Raw genomic sequence first — 19,233 nt, forward strand, 5'->3', positions numbered from 1 at the left:
TTTCAGAGTCACCACGCCCTTGCTCAGCCCTGGCAGAGGCTTTTTGCTATGTCCTATGGCATTGTAGCTCAACCTGCGGGTTGCGACCCGTTGGGGGTCGAATGACCCTTTCACAGGGGTCTCCTAAGACCATCGGAAAACACATATTCCCGATGGTCTTAGGAACCAAGACAGCGCTCTTCTCTCTGTCTCTCGGTGGTTTGCCCACATCCAGATAGGCCCACCTATGAGTACCTGGCGTGAAGACTGGTACCCATGCTGCACCATGCTTCAAGACAAAATTTCATTTATTTGCCATTAGAAATAAATATTTCACAACATATAATTACATATTGTCTTTGTGATGAATCGCTATGCTTTAATGGTGTTCAATTTGTAACAATGGCAATACATCCTGCATATCAGGTATTTACATTACGATTCACAACAGTAGTAGTAATACCTTTGCATTGTGAACAAAACACTGGGAAATATCTTTCTGGTGTTCTCTGCTTTGAACAAAAATACATATACCATCAGTAACGATTGAGTCTGGTACCGGTGGAGGGTGGACGGGCATTAGGAACAGTATCAGGTGGAAAGATCAAAGCACCGCCCTACCTCGGAATTTCACAGATGGAGATGGCTTACGTCCCTGCAGCTGCAGCTCCTGCCCCCTCCCTCACGACCAGTTTACAAACTTGCTCTCCACCACTGTGGGGCTCTGAACCGCATCCAGGAGCTCAGAACTCCTGTCTCTCTCTGCTCTCCCCTCCCTCCTGGGCAGCACGACGTCACCGAGTCCTTACTGAGCTCATGGATCCCGCCCGGAGCGCAGAATAAACTCCTTTTCCTTCACTCTGGCCTGGTGTCAGTTAATTTTTGCAGAAAGCCCAATATTGGGGCTGAAAACCTGGGAGGAGTGAGCCCCCTCTTAACTGCCCGGTGCATTTTCTGGGAGCCCCCCTCTCCCATTCGCCCCAGGGATCCTCGGCCGAGCTCTGGTGTCTATTTCGGGTGAACCCGCCGGCCTGTCAGAGATCGCCCTCGGTTTTCAGGTCCCACCCAGGGTGGCAGTGGAGCTGACTCTGTCAGCCTTCCGGCCCGCAGCCAAGGGTAAACAATTGGGATGCTGGTCCTTTAGCCTCGTCTATTGATCTCCGGAGATTAGCGTGGGTAATCAAGGTTCTAAAATTGAATCCAGGACACCTCTAGGATGCCTCCTGGCCAAGCTCACTAAACCGGGGCTGACGCCCGACATTCGTTCAAAGCGCCTCATCTTTTTTCAATGGTCAAGTGGCCCCAGTACAAATTGGACAACGGGTTGAAGTGGCCCAAACGAGGGACTTTTCAGTATTTTAACTGATCTAAGTAACTTCTGCCAAAGGGCCGAGAAATGGTCTGAGGTTCCGTAGGTCCAGCCTTCTTTTTTCTGCGCTTTGGATTTCCTGTTCCCCTTCCCAGGTTCGCTTAGCCTGGGAAAATCCCCCTTCTCCTCCCAGCCAACTGACCAACCTGACCAGCCTGAGCACCTTGCCTCCCTCCCCTTCTACTCTGCCCACTCCTTACTACGGCCACCCATACTCTTCCCCTTCCACTGCCCATTTGTCTGTCCTTGATTTAAAGGATGCCTTTGCCCCATCCCCCTTGCCTGGACCCAACTTGTCAGCATTTGTTTGCCTTTATGTGCCGCCCTTCTTTAGACAGTTCAAACACAGCCCAGCTCCTTAATGTGTTGTTGCCTTCTAAAGGTTAGAGCCCCTCCCTCCCAGCACAGTGAGCTCACAGCACCATCATCTAGTTAGCCTGTGCCTCACCCCACCACTGGGGTTCAGCGCTGGATAGACGCCAGGTGGCGAGGTACCTCCAACCACTGACATTAGCTAACCACATAGTTTCCTTTCTTGGCGGTGGGTCTTTTCAGACATTGGATCTCCAAATTCTCCCTTATAGCTAAACCATTACACAATGCAGCAAAGACAATTCCCAGCGGACCTTTGGAGTCCCCATGGGTGGTCACAGTGGCCTTTAAAAAGCTCCAGGAAATGCTCTTACAACCCCCACCACTGTGTTTAACAAACCCCGATAAACCCTTTTTTCTTTTCACTGAGGAGAAGCAGGGCAGGGAAATTGGGGTCCTCATCCAACCCTCTGGGACCCACCTACTCTCAGATAGGGTGTTTATCCATACAGCTGGATGCATAGTCTGGGGGTGGCAACTGTGTCTCTGTGTCCTGGCAGTTGCAGCGCCCTTCCCAAGGATGCCCTTAAATCACCTTGGTACAGTCCCCTCAGACCTTGTCTCCCCCAGGCTCCAGGAGTTATTATTGCATCATTTCCTCCACTTACTCCCTCTGGGCAGGATGCAAGAAATCCATTTGTTCTTTCTTGAAAATCCTGATTTAGGTCTGTACCAGCCCCCTCGCTTAATCCAGCCACTGTCTCCTGCCAAAAAAGGGCTGCCTTCTTGCCTGTAATGGTGGGTCTTAGCTTAGCCTCTTCAGTCATGGCATCAGGTTGCGCCTGTGGGGCTTTAGGCCACAGCATGATCCACTTTGAGGAGAAGCTCCAGCTGGCTACAGAATCTACCTCAGTCTCTCTGGCCTCCCTACAGTGACAGCTCACTTCCCTAGCGCAGGTAGCCCTCCAGAACCGTAGGGTCTTAGATCTCCTACCTGCAGGAAAAGGAGGCACCTGCTTATACCTAAGGGAAGAGGGCTGCCATCATGCTAATGAATCAGGGCTGTTAGAACAAAGCATAGAAACCCTCACTGAATTGGCTAAAGATCCTAAAATCTGCAGGAGGAGACACTGCCTCACAACTCTCTTGGTTCCAAAACCCCCTTTTAACCTGGATCCTTCCTTTAATTGGGCCACTTGCAGTTAATGTTTCTTGTTACTAATAGCTCCTTGTTTCTTCAAATTTCTTCAGAACAGGATAAGGGGCTTGACCAACTTAACTGCCAACCAGCTTGTTTTACACCCTTACAGCCCCCTGCCTACCGAACCTGACCCAGCCCAGTCTGGCCTTTAATCCTTCCTTGTTCCTGTCCAGCAGGAAGCAGCCATACAGACTAGCAGCGCCCCATTATCATCAAAATCCAGAATGTTGGGTCAGGTACTGGTGGGGGTGAGGGTGAGGGGGCATTAGGAGCAGTCCGACCTGCCCTTATCAGACTGAGATGGCTAGTTTCAAAAGGGCTCCAGGAAAATGAGCTACCTCCTCGGGATCAGGCAAAACGATCAAGACACCACTCTGCCTTACAATTTTGTGGATGGATCTAGTTTAAGCCTCTGCAGCTCCAGCTCCTGCCCCCCTCCCTTCTTGTTTATCCTCCTGACCAGCTTAAAAACTTGCTCTTCACAACAGACAGGCGTGACCTCTCGAGCCCTCAGCTGGGGGCCTAAGGACCTCGCCCAGAGTTCAGGGCTCCCATCTCTTTCTCTGCTCTCCCATCCCTCTCAGGCAGCAGACTTCACTAACTCATTGCTAGAGCCCGTGAATCTCACTCTGGAGCGCAGAATAAACGTCGTCACTCTGGCCTGGCCCCAGTTTATCTTTGCAGCCAACCTAATAACGATAGCTCTCATTCCACGTCCTTTTCTGAGTCCAACTTGAGTTTCTTGATGTTCCCTATTTATGTACTACTGCAAATATTTTTGACTTGTGTATGATATTAATGATATTGTTTAACACATATTTTCTTATTCTGTTGAATCACCTGTTGGAATGGGCACAAATACAGATCGTTTCCAGTGGTTGGCAAGGTATATCTGCCTTCCAAATTTCTTGGCTTAAAAGGGGAGGCACTTGCAGTGCTGCATGGATGTGTTGAACATCTCACTGGTACTCCCATCAATTCCTGTATATTTGGTTTGGGAAATGTTTTCATGGTAGTATTCATTTGGTACTGAATTGTATATTCCTTCTATTATCTTTCGATGCTTCTGGCATTGTTTAAATAGTTTCCACATAGAATTATTCAATATTACAATTTTAGGCTTGACTTTTTTTTATCAGAATTTTCAGCTTGAGAAATGTCAAGCAAATTCTTCTACTCGGTTTCCTAGTTGACTTCCTAACTCCTCATCTTTGAATTTCTCATAATATATTACTTTGAAATCTTCTGTTCAATTCCTTAATATCTTTTCTATTCCTTAGCTATATTACATTCAGGACCAAGGCTCAGAGTTTTTCTGATGCCCACCTTGGCCTTTTACTCCTTTTCTTTTGTTTAAGGCCAGTCTGTTCTCTCCATGGTTGCTCTTTTTGGTGCCGCCCCATACCTCACACAATCTGTGTTTATTAGTGCTCACTGGATTTTAGAGATGGTCTCTGAATTCAGCTGACACATACTCGAACTCACACTTTTGCTTTCATTGACTTATTTAAAAAATGTTCAACTTCGATTTTAACTTGCACATGAACAGTTGTGTGTGTGTGTGTATGTGTGTGTTTGCTTTTGGCCCAGGGTCTTATTCTTTTGATGAAATTGAGCTTCTTTCTATAAATGTACGTGATTTATAAATTTGGTTTCTCCATCCTTTCTTTCTATAAATGTACGTGATTTGGTTTCTGTGCATTCCATCTGCTGAGTTGCATGTATTTTGCTGTCAGTTTGTATTGCTAAATGCACTGGCAAAATGTAATTCATTGATTGCAAAATTCTATCAACTTATCTCCAGCATGTCAATGACCAAAGCCACATTTTTCCAATACTGATTAATTTTTATTTCCAACTTTTGTATTTCCAAAATCTGTGTGATTCATTTCAGGATGTAGAGGTAAGCAAAAGTCCTTAGTTTCTTCATCTTTGATATTCATGGTTGATGTGTAAATATGAAGAACAGTCATATTAACTGGTCTTTCTTGCAGGTGTGTAAAACTATTATCCTATCACCCATAGCTTTCTCCTTCAGGATATATCTTGAAATGTTCTTTTTAATGATAGAAGGTATGACTGACACTCTTCCTCAATTTGTTATTTACAATATGATTGATTCAAAATTATCAGCACTAGTTAATTTCAGTTCAGTAATGACTTGGCTGTTGATCTTCATGCTTTCCTTTTCACCTTGAAAGTTTCTAATTTTTCTTGCTTCATAAAGCTCACAGTCCATGTTCTAGTTACTCATGGATGCTTGCAGCTATTTCTTATCGTTTTCAGTTGAGCTGCATGAGCAAATGAAGTCCCCTAAAATTTTATTCTGAGCACACCAGTTTGACTTGCTTTGCGGGCGCATTTTCCTTGCTCAGTCATATTTTGAGTGTCTTCTAATCTTACAGTAATACTTCAGACATGGGTGCCACTGACCTATGGCTGGTCAATTGCTAAGTCCTTTTCCCAATCTGTTTTTTTTTTTGAGTGCTCCACTGAATCTGTCCACCATACGTGACCCTGCTGATATTTTAAATTAGTGTAATATAGTTACCAGTATCACAGCAGCACATCAGCTACCACGGTTAAGGCAACTTGACAGAAAAGTGGTGGATTATATGAAGATTAGAATTTTGAAAATTCTAGAGAAGTTTCATAGAGTGGCTGACATTCCTTGCCTTCAATGTCATTCTTGGTTACTTACCATGTAGTGAGAGAATGCAATTTGTTCATACTTTTACGTGGCCCATTTTCTTTACCAGTTCTTTATATATTAAGAGCAGTAAATTGAAACAATAAAAAAATTCCAGAGCCAATATTTACCTGAGGTCTTGGGCAGGTTCTGCCCTGATGTGGGGTGTCTCCACAGAGTGTCTGAACACAGCTCCCTCTGTGCCTGGGAAAGCATGAATACAATAGTCAGTATAAGTTAAAAAACACTCTGACTTCACATCTGTTTTTCTGTATTAAATTTTCATACCCAATGGGAAAATTGGTAAGAACAGTACACAAACTTTGTCTAAATACTCATTTACTGTCCTTAAATGGCAGAGTATTGAAAAGCCCATGAAGATAAATTTAAATGGCATATATTGACACCTTGATGGCTACCATGGGCTCAGACACAGCCATGGTTGTGGGGATGGCTCAGGATCTGGCAGTATATTGTCCTGTTTTACGCAGAGGACCTGCCAATCAGAACTGCCTCCAGGCCACCTAGTCACATCCATAATACTTGAACTGTTCTTATGGTTACATTATTCACAGAAGTCACACTCAGGAAGAATTTTTTCACCCTCTGTTCAAAGAATAAGGACTCTCAGTGAATTTAAGGAAAGGACACGTCACAAAACACAGTGTTGCCTTTCTACAAACCAATGGGAATGACTGAAATTGTGGATAGAAAACTCTGAAGTTTTATATTATTAATGATTTCCATATGTGGATCATAGGACCTTTATCCTTTCACACATACCTCCCACCTTGATTATACAAATGATGGAAAATATGTCACATTATTTTTAGCTCCCTGGAGTTAATAATCCACTTTAAAAAGCCCGCTTTAACAAAATAATAATAATTTATAAATTATCAAAGTTTCATGAGAGGTGGGTAGGAGGGAGGGGAAAATGAGGAGCTGGTACCAAGGGCTCAAGCAGAAAGCAAATGTTTTGAGAATGATGATGGCAACAAATGTACAAATGTGCTGGACACAATGGATGGATGTATGGATTGTGATAAGAGTTTTATGAGCCCCAGGGCAGAGGTTGTACACTGGTGCATATGGGAGCTGGAGGCTCAGGGAATCCAGGGTGGACGATACCTTCAGGACCAGGGGTGTGAGGGGCGATGCTGGGAGAGTGGAGGGTGAGTGCCTTGGAAAGGGGGAACTGATTACAAGGATCCACATGTGACCTCTTCCCTGGGAGATGAATGGCAGAGAAGGGGGGGGAAGGGATATGACAAAATAACAATCTATAAATTATCAAGGGCTCATGAGGGAGAGAAGGGGAGGGGAAAAAAGAGGACCTGATGCAAAGGGCTTAAGTGGAGAGCAAATGCTTTGTAAATGATTAGGGCAAAAAAATGTATGGATGTGCTTTATATAATTGATGTATGTATATGTATGGATTGTGATAAGAGTTGCGTGAGCCCCTAATAAAATGTAAAAAAAATGATAAAAAACAACAACCCTGCTTTAGTGAATTTCCTATGAGTAATTGATTACATATGGCCGTCATGGTTACATGAAGATACCCTGCATTTTCCCTCAGAAAACAGAATATTTTAGCTAAATGTTCAATAAATGACCCTACTTAACTTCTAAATACCCATAACTTTCCCACATTTAACTGATCAAATCAAGTATATTTTCTTTGAAAACATCAATTGAAAAAAAATCCTTTTATTCTTTGTTAAGATTATGAAGACAAAATCTCTTTCACACACTCACACACATTCTTCTAGGATTTGTTATTTTCCACAAATATTTTTGATATTTAATTTGGAATAAACATTAAATCCTTTTGGTCTTATTCCTTTCAGAAGTCTAATGGTAAGAAAATCATATCTACTCCATCAATGGTTCATACATTAGCTTATTGTCCTTAAAAATACAAAAATTACAATTATAAAATGAATTGTACTTTATAACCTTATAAAATGAACAGCCATATTATTTTAGTAATCAATAGAGAAAACACCATTAAGAAACTGGGTCTAACATTAAGATTCCTTAAAAACAATTGGTTACATAGGGAAAAGTATTAGAAAAAATTATTTACATTTAATAAAATAGCCATACAGACCTGAATCTTCAATTATACAGGAAGATATTTTACAAAGATCGCAAAATAGTTTCACCTATATTATCAGCTTTGAGGGAAATTTTATGAATTTCAGCCTGTAGTAAATTCACGAGATTACATATAGATTTAATTTTATAAACTAGTCAATATTAGTTTTGCTTTTTAAAAAATGTTTTACTTTTACTGGTTGTAATTTATATATATATATATATATATATATATATATATATATATATATAGAGAGAGAGAGAGAGAGAGAGAGAGAGAGAGTGTTAACTACTTGTCTCTTAGCCAAGAGGTTGAAGATTTTGACCAACCAGAGGCACCTCAGAATATAGGCCTGTCAATCAGTCTACCAAAGGTTACACCATTGAAAACCCTATGGAAAAATAATTCTGATTTACATGTGTGTGTATACTCATAAATAATTAATTTAAGGCATATAATTCTTAGTTTTTAAGTGGCTTTTTCAAACCATTTTGAGCAATTATTTCTATAGAGGTCTTATTGTTTTAATATTTTTATTATTATGATAAGTGAAAATTTTACTGAGATGAGTCTTTAAAAGGAAATAACAGCTTTAAGTAAAACTTGTTTTGTTATTGAGGTGAAGATGGTGTTTGAAAGAATATGCCAATGTACAAATTTGCATATTTCAACGAGATACCTCTTTGACATCTAAAAAACAACCCAATTTCCAGAAAGGATACATGTGCAAATTCAAATTTCAAATCTTATTAGTTTATGAGTGTGGAAACTTCTCAGACAAGGTGACACACTATAAAAACCTAATACTACAAATAATTGCACACATAATAATTTAACAAAAACATATTGGCAATGTTGAAAAGCAAAATGTCATCCAATGTTTTACTATGTGGTACTGTTACTTTTGAGTGAAAATCTAATTCTATATTTCAATATAGAAATAATATTTTTAAAAGATTCTTTGGAAAATAGATATAATTATTCCAAAAACCTAAATTGAATAGTAAGTATAACAATATAAATACATAACTGCAGACCTTATTTATTTATCTTTTTGTCTGGGTTTCAGGAAAAGAGGTACTCATTCATGATAAAACAACAAAAACCCCCCACAAATAACAGCTTAAAGAATCCAGATTGGAAACATAAAAAACACCTGAGCTAGTCTTGCACTGATTGTATAAAAAATTTTAAAGATAAACATATTTTTAATGAATTGGGAATGGTAACAAATATTAGATGGTTAGTGAAGGTTCTATATTTAGTAAATAAAATATAGGGAATTGTGTATATTTATAATTTTAGATAAATACCTTTTTCTTTCTGTATGGAATATATACAGGGCACACAATTATGGTGGAGCATTATTTGTTGCTTATCTTAAATTCAAAATTAACTGGGCATGTGCATTTTATCTGGCCCATCTAATCACTAGTCATCAATTATTTGGTATAAAGCACAGACCTGATTTATTCTCATATGGGGAAAAGTTAGAACGTGTGTCATGGACTCTTACATTCTATAGAAACCATAGGAGCCATGCTGATGTATGCGTTGCTCTGTGAGCTGCAAATCAAAACCACTAGCAGCTCCTTGGAAACTCACAGGAGGTAGCTAGGAATCAGCCTTGACTTATGACGGTGAGTGATTTTAGAGTTATAGAAACCATAAAAGCCCTCGTGACACGTGGGCTTGATGCTGGGCTGTGATTGAAGGTCAGCAGTTCAAACCTTGGAGTGGGAAAGATGAGCCTGTATGCTCCAGTCAACATTTACAGATTCAGAAACCTAAGGAGTAGCTCTGTGCTTGGCATATGTGTTTACTATGAATCTGGATCCACTCAATATCAGTGGATATTTTTTTGGTACAGAACCATGGAATCCTAAACAGAATGTTTCAGATGTTAGTAGTCTGTTATAGCTAAGGTTTAATGTCAAATTGACTGGGGCCTGTTTCTCAGTAGTTTGACAGTTAAGTACAGCAACTTTCTTGGGGAGTGTGGCCCAATTAACTAACCCCAAACCCCTGAACCTACAGAAAAACCTGCTCTTTTTTCCTGCTGAGTCAGAGCTACATCTAACTCTTCATCTGAACTTTGGTTCTTAGGACTTGAGTCAGTGGCCTACAATATTACTTGATGAACTTAAATTTGCCATTGTAGTTGGAAGCCTGCCATAGGCTCAGTTGATTGTGGATCCATCAGCCCCTATACTTGTATGAGTCCGAAGAAGTCTCTGGCCTGACATCTGACTTGGAACTTACCTGACTCTAAACTTGTGTGAGCCATTTTCTTGTTATAAACCTCTCTGTCTGTGTATGTGTCCCTGTTAACTGTTTTTGCTGCTCTAGAGAATTTAGCTGAAGACATCAGGTACCAAGAGTAATTCTAGAGCAATGAAATGGATATGATGGACTGTATCATTTCTTCTCAAAATGAATTAGTTCTAAAGTAACAGATAACTCTGCCTTTGTTAGCAGCAATAACTCTGCCTCCCTTGGTTAGGTGCACAATGCTAATCCAAAGGATAGGGAAGCAATATTAATAAACAAAATATCACCATGAATAGCTCAAATATTGGTGATAAGTGAAGCTTTAGGTAATAATGTTTTTCTATTTTTTCTGCAATTTTGTCGGGATGAGTAGTGTAGGAAAGTTGGTTGGTTGGCATTATTTACATTAGATTAAAAAAGAGAGATGAGCTCAGGGCTTTGAAGTCACAGGTCAAGCACGACTCAAGAGATCTCAAGGTTTCTATTTGTGTCAGAAAGAAAATCCCCATTCTTGTGGTAACAAAGCTGATTTTGTGAAAACCAAATTCAGAGTTATATCATATGAGTGACTGAATTACAATGCTAACTGAACCCCCAAACTCAAGGGGTGTCTAAAATTAAAGTCAGGGCACTGATTGAGAAGAAATGAGATCCTGAAACTTGGGATGGAGACATAAAATAGATTATCAGGAAGATGGGGCTACAGGGTCCTTAAAATCAACTGTAAAATCCCTTCTGCCAAAAACACCGCATCCGCTATCTGAAAAGATTAGTCCATCATTGTCTTCCCAGCCAATTTCGGCAAAACCATTGCATTTTCCTCTCATCTTTGATGAGATAAACCCAATTGTGCCTGCCCTCCTGGTTAGGGCAGTATCTGAAGCATCACCCGAGGCAGATGTCATAAAGATTTCCCAGGAAACACCCTCACTATCCATCAGTGCTTCTAGATCTATAATTAGACTTATTTTCCAGGGATCTCCAAAAGGTGAAATACAGAGGGTTACACAGAGAGAGGTGCGCTTAACTCCTAAGAAACTGCTAGAGTTGTCTGAGACGTACAGAGAAACCTGAAGAATGTGTATGGGAATGGTGATTGTCGGCTTGAGGTAGCATTGCAGGGATATAAAGTTGGAGCTGAGTTTGTTTACATGGGCCCACTAAGCCCAGACTCTTCACTGAGTGTTTCAGCTTTAGATGTTAGGAAAAGATCTAATAGTTTCATTATTATTATTATTGGTTCGTTGGAGCACAGAGAGTACTAAAAAAAAAAACAGACAAAACAGCAACCACCACAATATACACACACTAATTTCTGGGATGAATAGTCACTTCATTCCACACTTGATGGTCAGTGATTGGAAGAATCATGGTTGGAAAATTGGCGAAAAAGCAATATGGGCAAGAGGTATGAGGATAGACCACTCATAGTGGTTAGTTATTTAAATAGGATTGTGTCGCATGTGAATGCTGACCACATTGTTATTGTGGCAGAAGGAGATGTTAACAATCAAGTGAATAGGATGACGTGTTCTCTAGAAACCAGTCATGATCTTTTCCCAACTCCTGACATTGGCCAACGGATTTATGAACAAATTAAGACCAACACGGTGTGGTACCATGGTTATGCATGAACCCCAGAACATGTATGTCCACTGACTGAAGCTGACTTGGCTACTGCCACTGTTGAGTACCCAATCGAGTACCCAATCTGCTAGCCACAGAGACCAATAGTGTCTGACATATGGGACCATATCTTCCTTTGGGAATTCAACCAGCAACCTAGTTGGAGAGAGATTATATTGAATCACTTCTATCATGTAAAGGGTAGTGTTTGTTTTGCCAAAATAGACACATATTGTGGACATAGATTTCCCTTCCCCTTCCTTCCATCAATTTTTGTACCAGAAACATCATCTATGAGCTTACATGAATGGTATTCACCTTTGGACTAAAAATGAAGTGCAGTAGTGGGCAATGCACTGGTCTAAACATGTTTCTCATCATCCTGAAACAGCTGTCTTGGTAGGACAACAGAATGGCCTTGTGAAGACATAATTATGGTGCCAGCGTGGTGGCGATACCTTTCGGGTTGGAGCAATGTTCTTCAGGAGGATACAAATGCTCTAAGCCAGTATTCACTATATAAGCCTGATTGCATCATTGAGTATTGCTCCTGAGTAAAACTCACTGAGTAGGAATCATTTGCAAATGTTTTTTCTTTTCTTTCCTATTTATGAGACTATGTGCTCTTTAGATCAGGAAATTTCCGTCCAAAAGTTTGAAAACTCCCACAGGGAGACACAAAACTCATTCCTTTGAACTGGATGCTAAGAATACCCAAAAGTTGAACTCATCAATCTCCTGAATCCACAGGCCAAGAAGGGGTTTACTCTGTTAATTAGTGTGCTTCATCCTGATTACAAAGAATAAACTCGACTGATATTACATAATGGAGATAAAGAAGACCATGACTTATTCTAGGAGATACCTTAGGGTGCCTTTTAGAACTGTCAAACTCTGTGATTAAGATAATAGTAGAGTAAAGCAACCCAAATCTCATATGACTATCAGTAGCCAACAATATTACAGAATGAGTGTTTGGTCACCATACCAGGAAAAGAACTATAACCAGCTGAGATGCTTGCAGAGGGCAAAAGGAATGCGGAGTGGGGGTGACAAATGATGGTGAAATAGTTGTAAATACCAGCTCTGGCCATGAGATCATTTGCAGAAATAGGAATATAATTGTCTTGAGTATTTTCTTCTATGGATGCTTCAAATATGTGTTTTTTGCACTTATATAGGATTCAAATGAAGTCAGTGCATTTCATTTGCATGCATGATAGTTGCGGTGATGGTTTTGTAAGTCTGTGTTCTAGAGAAGATCTGGTGATGCTGTTGGGTAAATGTTGGACTGTTAACCAAAACTTTGGTTGTTCAAACCCACAATCTGCTCTCCAGGAAAAGGGTAAGACTATCTATTCCTGTGGAGATTTTCAGCCTTAGAAACCCTATAGGAGTGTTGGAGATGTGTACTGATCCTAAATTGACAAGACATACACTGTGTTAGTTCAGGTTTCATCTCAATTTGGCTGGACCAGGATTCTAGTAGGTTGACATTAAAGACAATAACTTACCCATGATGTGATCTCCACAGGAATGTGAACTGCTTCCAACATAAGAGGACATTGTAGAACATGTGTGTTTTTGTTCTGGTCTGAATACTTTAGCTGGACCATCATTTGCTCTCCAGTTCTTTGGACTTGAGCTAGCAACTTTATGCATTGTACCTGATCCCGGGAGTCATCAGTAGCCATCCATCTTATATCATGACCTTGAATTAATTCACCTCTGCAGCCAGAAGCTTACCATCTAACCTGCCAGGTTTGAGTTCAGTCTACAAACTTCTGGAGAATATGAGCCAGGCCTGGTCATCTGAGCCAGGCCTGGTAAGTACCCCACTCTACAACGGTACGACCCTTTCTTTTCCTTTGTCTAGAACACTTTGGATATGTACATATCTGAGTTTTATTGGTTTTATTTCTCTAGAAACTGCTTAAGACATGAGTACAATGCTCTGCTTGATTGTACAGGTGCTAAATATAGTTTAGTAAGATTTAAAGTAGCTATGATATTAACATAAGGACTTAAAATAGTGGTTAAGCACTTTCTTAAATGAAGGGTTGGTGGATCACACTCACAAACTACATTAAAGCACAGGAAATGCTTAGTTCTACTTTGGTCTGTATACTTTTATAAATCAGAAGAGACTTGTTGGCCAGGTTTCTTATTTTTTTCTATATAATGATATTTTAAGATATAGTGAAAATATAATTTGTTGGCTATTGAATATAATTTGTTGACTATTTTAGTACAGAAAAATGAAGAGAGAAAATACCGACACTAGGGCAAAAGATAATTCTAGATATCTTTCTTAGGGTAGATCTTCACTTAATAGAATAAGGATTTTATCTTCTCCGTTGCTGGAAGGGAGAAATAGTCCATATGATCTCTGATTATACTTTATACTTAAAGACATTTTAACCCATAAACTATGATACTAACTCTTACAAATACCCAAAAATAAAATGTCACAACCACATCAGAGAAAAATCACAGACCTAGGGGTGTGGTGGGAGCGGGGCTGAAAGAACCATTTAAATTAAATAAATAGTTAGTTATATTGAAATACTAATAATATGAATTGTATAGACTGTGATCATAGATGTGATGACTCAGTAAGAGTTCACTTCTGTAGGCCATATCAAAGTATGAGTCCATAGAAAATGTCTATTTCTTACTAATGGCAAAGTCAGCAGTTCAAAACCATCAGCCAATCTGACAGAGAACAACTTCTTTCTACTCCCATAAAGAGTTACGGTCTAGCAAACTCGCAGGGCAGTTTTACCCTGCCCTGTCGAATTTCTATCAGTCAGCACTGACTCAATGACAGTGAGTTTGATTTTGAGTATTTCTTAGAGGAATCAAGTAACATAGACTTAATGCTGAATTTGAAAATGAAAATTTTATCTTCAAGCGATTCTTATGAGTGCATTATTTCAGTACTCTAAATTATATTTAGAAACTCAAGAAACTTACTGATTCTATTTTATATTTTGTGAAACAAGATCAAGCGAAGCTCAAATTAACTCCCTGGAGGAAATCAATTATGTCCAGCCTGACTTCGCGTTTGATCGGGCTGCATGATAACATTGTAAAAATTGAATAAAACGTCAAGTGCATTGTGGCCACTTTACTGACAAAGGTAGATGCCTGCGATTCTGTGTGTGTGTCATTCTGATTAGAGTGTTCTCTGAGCAGACACTCAGGTCTGACTCTCCATGAAGGCAGGGTCTCATGCATTTCTGTAGTTCTGCTGGGAAGAAAATCAACTTGGGTAGCCAAAGTATTCATTAATATAGAGATTAAAATTGTAGGAAAATAAGTGTTTGCATTGTTTCAGTGACCAGAGGGGATACCCAGCAGCACCAGAATGTAACTAAAGTGAGGGCTTTCCTGATTGACGGGCTCCCAAGAAGATGTCACCAAGGCTTCCAAGGAGCAGGCTACGGACCAGGCTCTGGTTGTGAATAGGGCTCTATCTGTGACCCTGGAGTGCTAGAAAAGGAACAAAGAGAACAGCTAAGGAAATCAGCCCAAGGAAACTAAGGAAGCTGGAAGCCTCGTCCTGAGATAAAGGAAATCATAGTGGAACCAAACACAAACCAGAAAACCCAAACCTAAATGGTATAAATAAATAAATGAATAACTGACCATAGGTAATGTATATTCATTTTTCTGTAGTTGCGTAGTTGCCTTTTTTTTTTAGGGGACAAGTGAAAAAACTTGAATTTTAGAAAAAAAATAATAGCACGGTGAATGAGGGAGAGTGTGGAGTAGGGACAGAAGGCCCATCTGTGGGAAATTGGACATCTCCTTGCAGGAGGGATGCGGGGAGGAGATGAGCCAGCCAGGGTACGGTGTAGCAGCGATGAAATATACAATTTTCCTCTAGTTCTTGAATACTTCCTCCCCCAACTATCATGATCCCAATTCTACCTTACAAATCTGGCTGGACCTGAGGATGTACACTGGTACAAATAGATACTGGAAACACAGGGAATCCAGGACATATGAACCCCTCAGGACCAGTGGAGAGAGTGGTGATACTGGGAGGTTGGAGGGAAAGTGAGAGAGAAATGGGGACCTGATTACAAGGTCTACATATAACCTCCCTGTGGGACAGACAGCGGAGAAGTGCGTGAGGTGAGATGGCGGATGGTGTAAGATATGACAAAATAATAATAATTTATAAATTATTAAGGGTTCACGAGGGAAGGGGAAATGGGGAGGGAGGGGAAAATGAGGAGCTGATACCAAGGGTTCAAGTAGAAAGCAAGTGTTTTGAGAATGATGATGGCAATATATGTATAAATGTGCTGGACACAATAGATGTATGTATGGATTGTGATGAGAGTTGTGTGAGCCCTAACAAAATGATTTTAAAATAATTGAATTTTAGAACTAAATCAATGTGATACAAAATAGATAAAGAGAATACTCCTTAGCTCACCAGATTCACTATATTAGTCTCTAAGATTCCTTCCATTTCTGTTAATCAAAAGTAAAGACCTATGCTTTTGGGGGGCAAATGTCAAAATTTGAACATTTTAATTTTTATTTGTCCTTAGAAGCATGATAAAATTTGCTTGTTTTACAAATTTACAGAAACTAAATTATTTGAAGAATGGTTGGCGTAATCCTATTGACATATAAACTCACACACACGCGTCTATATACGATTGTCACTAACAGAGATCAGACATACCTACACCCTTGATCCATTTTCACCCTATTCTGACAAACATTGTCCTTTCAACAAAACTCTGCTGCCATGAAAGGGTACAGTACTTCACTGACATGGTCACAGATAATGTTTGCTCTTTCATGGATTCCAATAAATTCATGCCCGATCTGATCCCACCACGCTGAGGCAAAACACTAAGGGCGTGGAACAGAACAGCAAGGGGAACAGAGCAACTAATACCAAAAATAGACTTTGGGGCTAAGACTTGGGGCCCCATCAGACTCGACCAGAAAACACTCCTTAAAGGCCAACAAACAGTCTTTGAACTAACTACAGGCTTTTCTGTCTAGTTGTTGTGTGTGTGTGTGTGATTTTTTTGTCATTGACTTGTTGTTGTTGCTGTCTTGTTTTATTTTGTTGCCTGGTTTTGCTCTGTCTTGTTTTTGTGCATGTTATTATCTCTGCAGGTCTGAAAATAAAATAGGCTGGATGAACAATCTGGGGGAAAAAACAACGGGACTGACAGTTCTGGGGGGACATGGGAGAAGGGGAGATGGGGGGAAAGGAAGTAGTGTTAACAAACCCAGGGACAAACCCAGTGGTGAGGCTTGGTAGGGTGTGACCAAGGGCAATGTAACCAAAAGGAATTACTGAAACCCAAATGAAGACTCAGAATGATAGTGGGACAAGAGGAAAGTGAAAGGAAATAGAGGAAAAAGCTAGGAAACAAAGGGTATATTTAGAGGTCTAAATAAAGGCAAGTACATATGCAAATATATTTATATATGAGGATGGGGAAATCGTCTATGTGCATATATTTATAGAATTCATATTAAGGTAGCAGAAGGACATTGGGCCTCCACTCAAGTACTCCCTCAATGCAAGAATACATTGTTCTATTAAAATGGCATTCCATGATGCTCACTTTCCCTACACAACCGCTAAAGACAAGGTGGGTGCATAAGCAAATGTAGTGAAGAAAGTTGATGGTGCCCGGCTATCAAAAGATATAGCACCTGGGGTCTTAGAGGCTTGAAGGTAAACAACCGGCCATCTAGCTCAGAAGCAACAAAGCCTACATGGAAGAAGCAAACCAGCCAGTGTGAACATGGGGTGTCAAAAGGATCAGGTATCAGGCATCAGAGAACAAAAAATCATATCATTGTGAGTGAGGGGAAGTACAGAGTGGAGACCCAAAGCCCATCAGTAGGCAATTGGACATCCCCTTATGGAAGGATCGCAGGGAGAAGACAATCCAGTCAGGGTGCAGGATAGCAACGATGAAACGTACAACTTTGCTCTATTTCCTAAATGCTTCCTCCCTTCCACTATCATTATCCCAATTCTGCCTTGTGGGTCTGGCTAGACTGGAGGATATACACTGGTACAAATAGGAATCGTAATCACAGGGAATCCAGGACGGATGATCCCTTCAGGATCAGTGGTGAGAGTGGCATTACTGGAAGAGTGGAGGAAGGGTGAGGTGGAAAGGGGAACTGGTTGCAATGATCTACATATAACCTCCTTCCTGGGGGGTGGACAGCAGAGGAGTGCATGAGGGGAGACATCAGATGGTGAAAGATATGACAAAATAATGATTTATAAATAACAAGGTTTCAAGAGAGAGGGGAAAATGAGGAGCTGATACCAGGGGCTTCTGTGGAGAGCGGATGTTTTGAGAATGATAAGGGCAATGAATGTACAAGAGTGCTTTACACAATTGATATATGTGTGGATTGTGATGAGTTGCATGAGCCCCTAATAAAATGATATAAAAAAATCAAGAGGAATGGAGTGAAATTCATTGTCACAAAGGACATTGCAAAATCAATCGTGAAGTATATGCTGTCTGTGAGGGCATTTTTTCTATACACCTTCCAGGAAATCCGATCAACACCAACTATTATTCAAATTCATGAATCAACCACAAAAGCTAGTGATGAAGAAAGTGAAGAATTCCACCAACAACTTCAGTCAGCCATAGATCAAACATGCAATCAAGATGCACTGAGAATTATTAGTGATTGGAGAGCAAAAGTTGGAAACTAAGAGGAAGGAAAAGTAGTTGGAAAATATAGAATTGGTAATAGAAATTAAGCAAGAAAGCTCATGAAAGAATTATGGAAGACCACAAGTTGTTTATAGCAAATACTTTTCCCCAACAGCCCCCAAAGCACACAAGGACTTGCCCAGATGGAACACACAGAATCAAATGGACAACATCTGTGGGAAGACACAATAGAGAAGCTCAATATCAGCAGTTAAGATCACATCAGGTACTGACTGTTGAAGAGATCATAAATTGCTCTTATAAAGTTTAGGATAAAGTTGAAATTAAACAAGTTTAAGAGAACAAAAAATTGACCTTGAGTCTCTCCCACCTGACTTTAGAGAATATCTCAAGGACAGATTTGACACATTGAACACTAATGATAGAAGGCCTATGAGCTGTGGGAGGACGTCAAGACCATATTCGTAAAGACAGCAAAAGGTCATTCAAAAGATGGGGAAAATGAAGTCAACCCATTTCTGTAATTGATGGCTTCCTATCTGTGTTAGCTCACCCATCTAGATGCTATTCTTGCTTCTAAGTCCACAAAATACAATTTCTGTATTTCAAGAGTAATAATATCACCTATTAATATAACACCTTGCTTGGGCCTAGTGTTTAAGGCTTCTGTATTTTGACCTAAACAATATGTTAAACCATTTTCCTGTTCTCATCTAATTATGTTTAGGGTATACTGTCTGTAAAACTCATGGGAACTTATAATTTTTAATTACTTTTTTTTTCCACTTTCAAGATCAGATTTATACGGAGAAAACAAAAACCCCACAACCCAAAGGATGGGGATTTTACATCTCAAGATTATCTCCCAGGTATTAAGTCTACAGATTACAAATCATTTTCATAGAAGATATTTTGTACAAATTTTACATGTGTTCAGGAGCTGGACATTCAATCCATTCCGGTTTCCGCTGTAACAGGAGGGCAGAG

General features: G+C 40.0%; 1 protein-coding gene across 2 annotated transcripts in view; it reads right to left on the minus strand.

Annotated features, from left to right (window-relative positions):
- SGCZ (sarcoglycan zeta) overlaps positions 1-19,233 on the minus strand; it is a 402,845-nt gene that overhangs the window by 23,214 nt on the left and 360,398 nt on the right. For both annotated transcript variants that reach the window (XM_075556756.1, XM_075556755.1), the window contains one exon: positions 5,682-5,754. In XM_075556756.1, coding sequence (XP_075412871.1) covers positions 5,682-5,754 — 73 coding nt within the window. The remainder of the gene's footprint in view (positions 1-5,681; positions 5,755-19,233) is intronic.

The sequence above is a fragment of the Tenrec ecaudatus genome, chromosome 8 (genome assembly GCF_050624435.1).
Source record: "Tenrec ecaudatus isolate mTenEca1 chromosome 8, mTenEca1.hap1, whole genome shotgun sequence".
In the NCBI taxonomy this organism is placed as follows: Eukaryota; Metazoa; Chordata; class Mammalia; order Afrosoricida; family Tenrecidae; genus Tenrec; species Tenrec ecaudatus.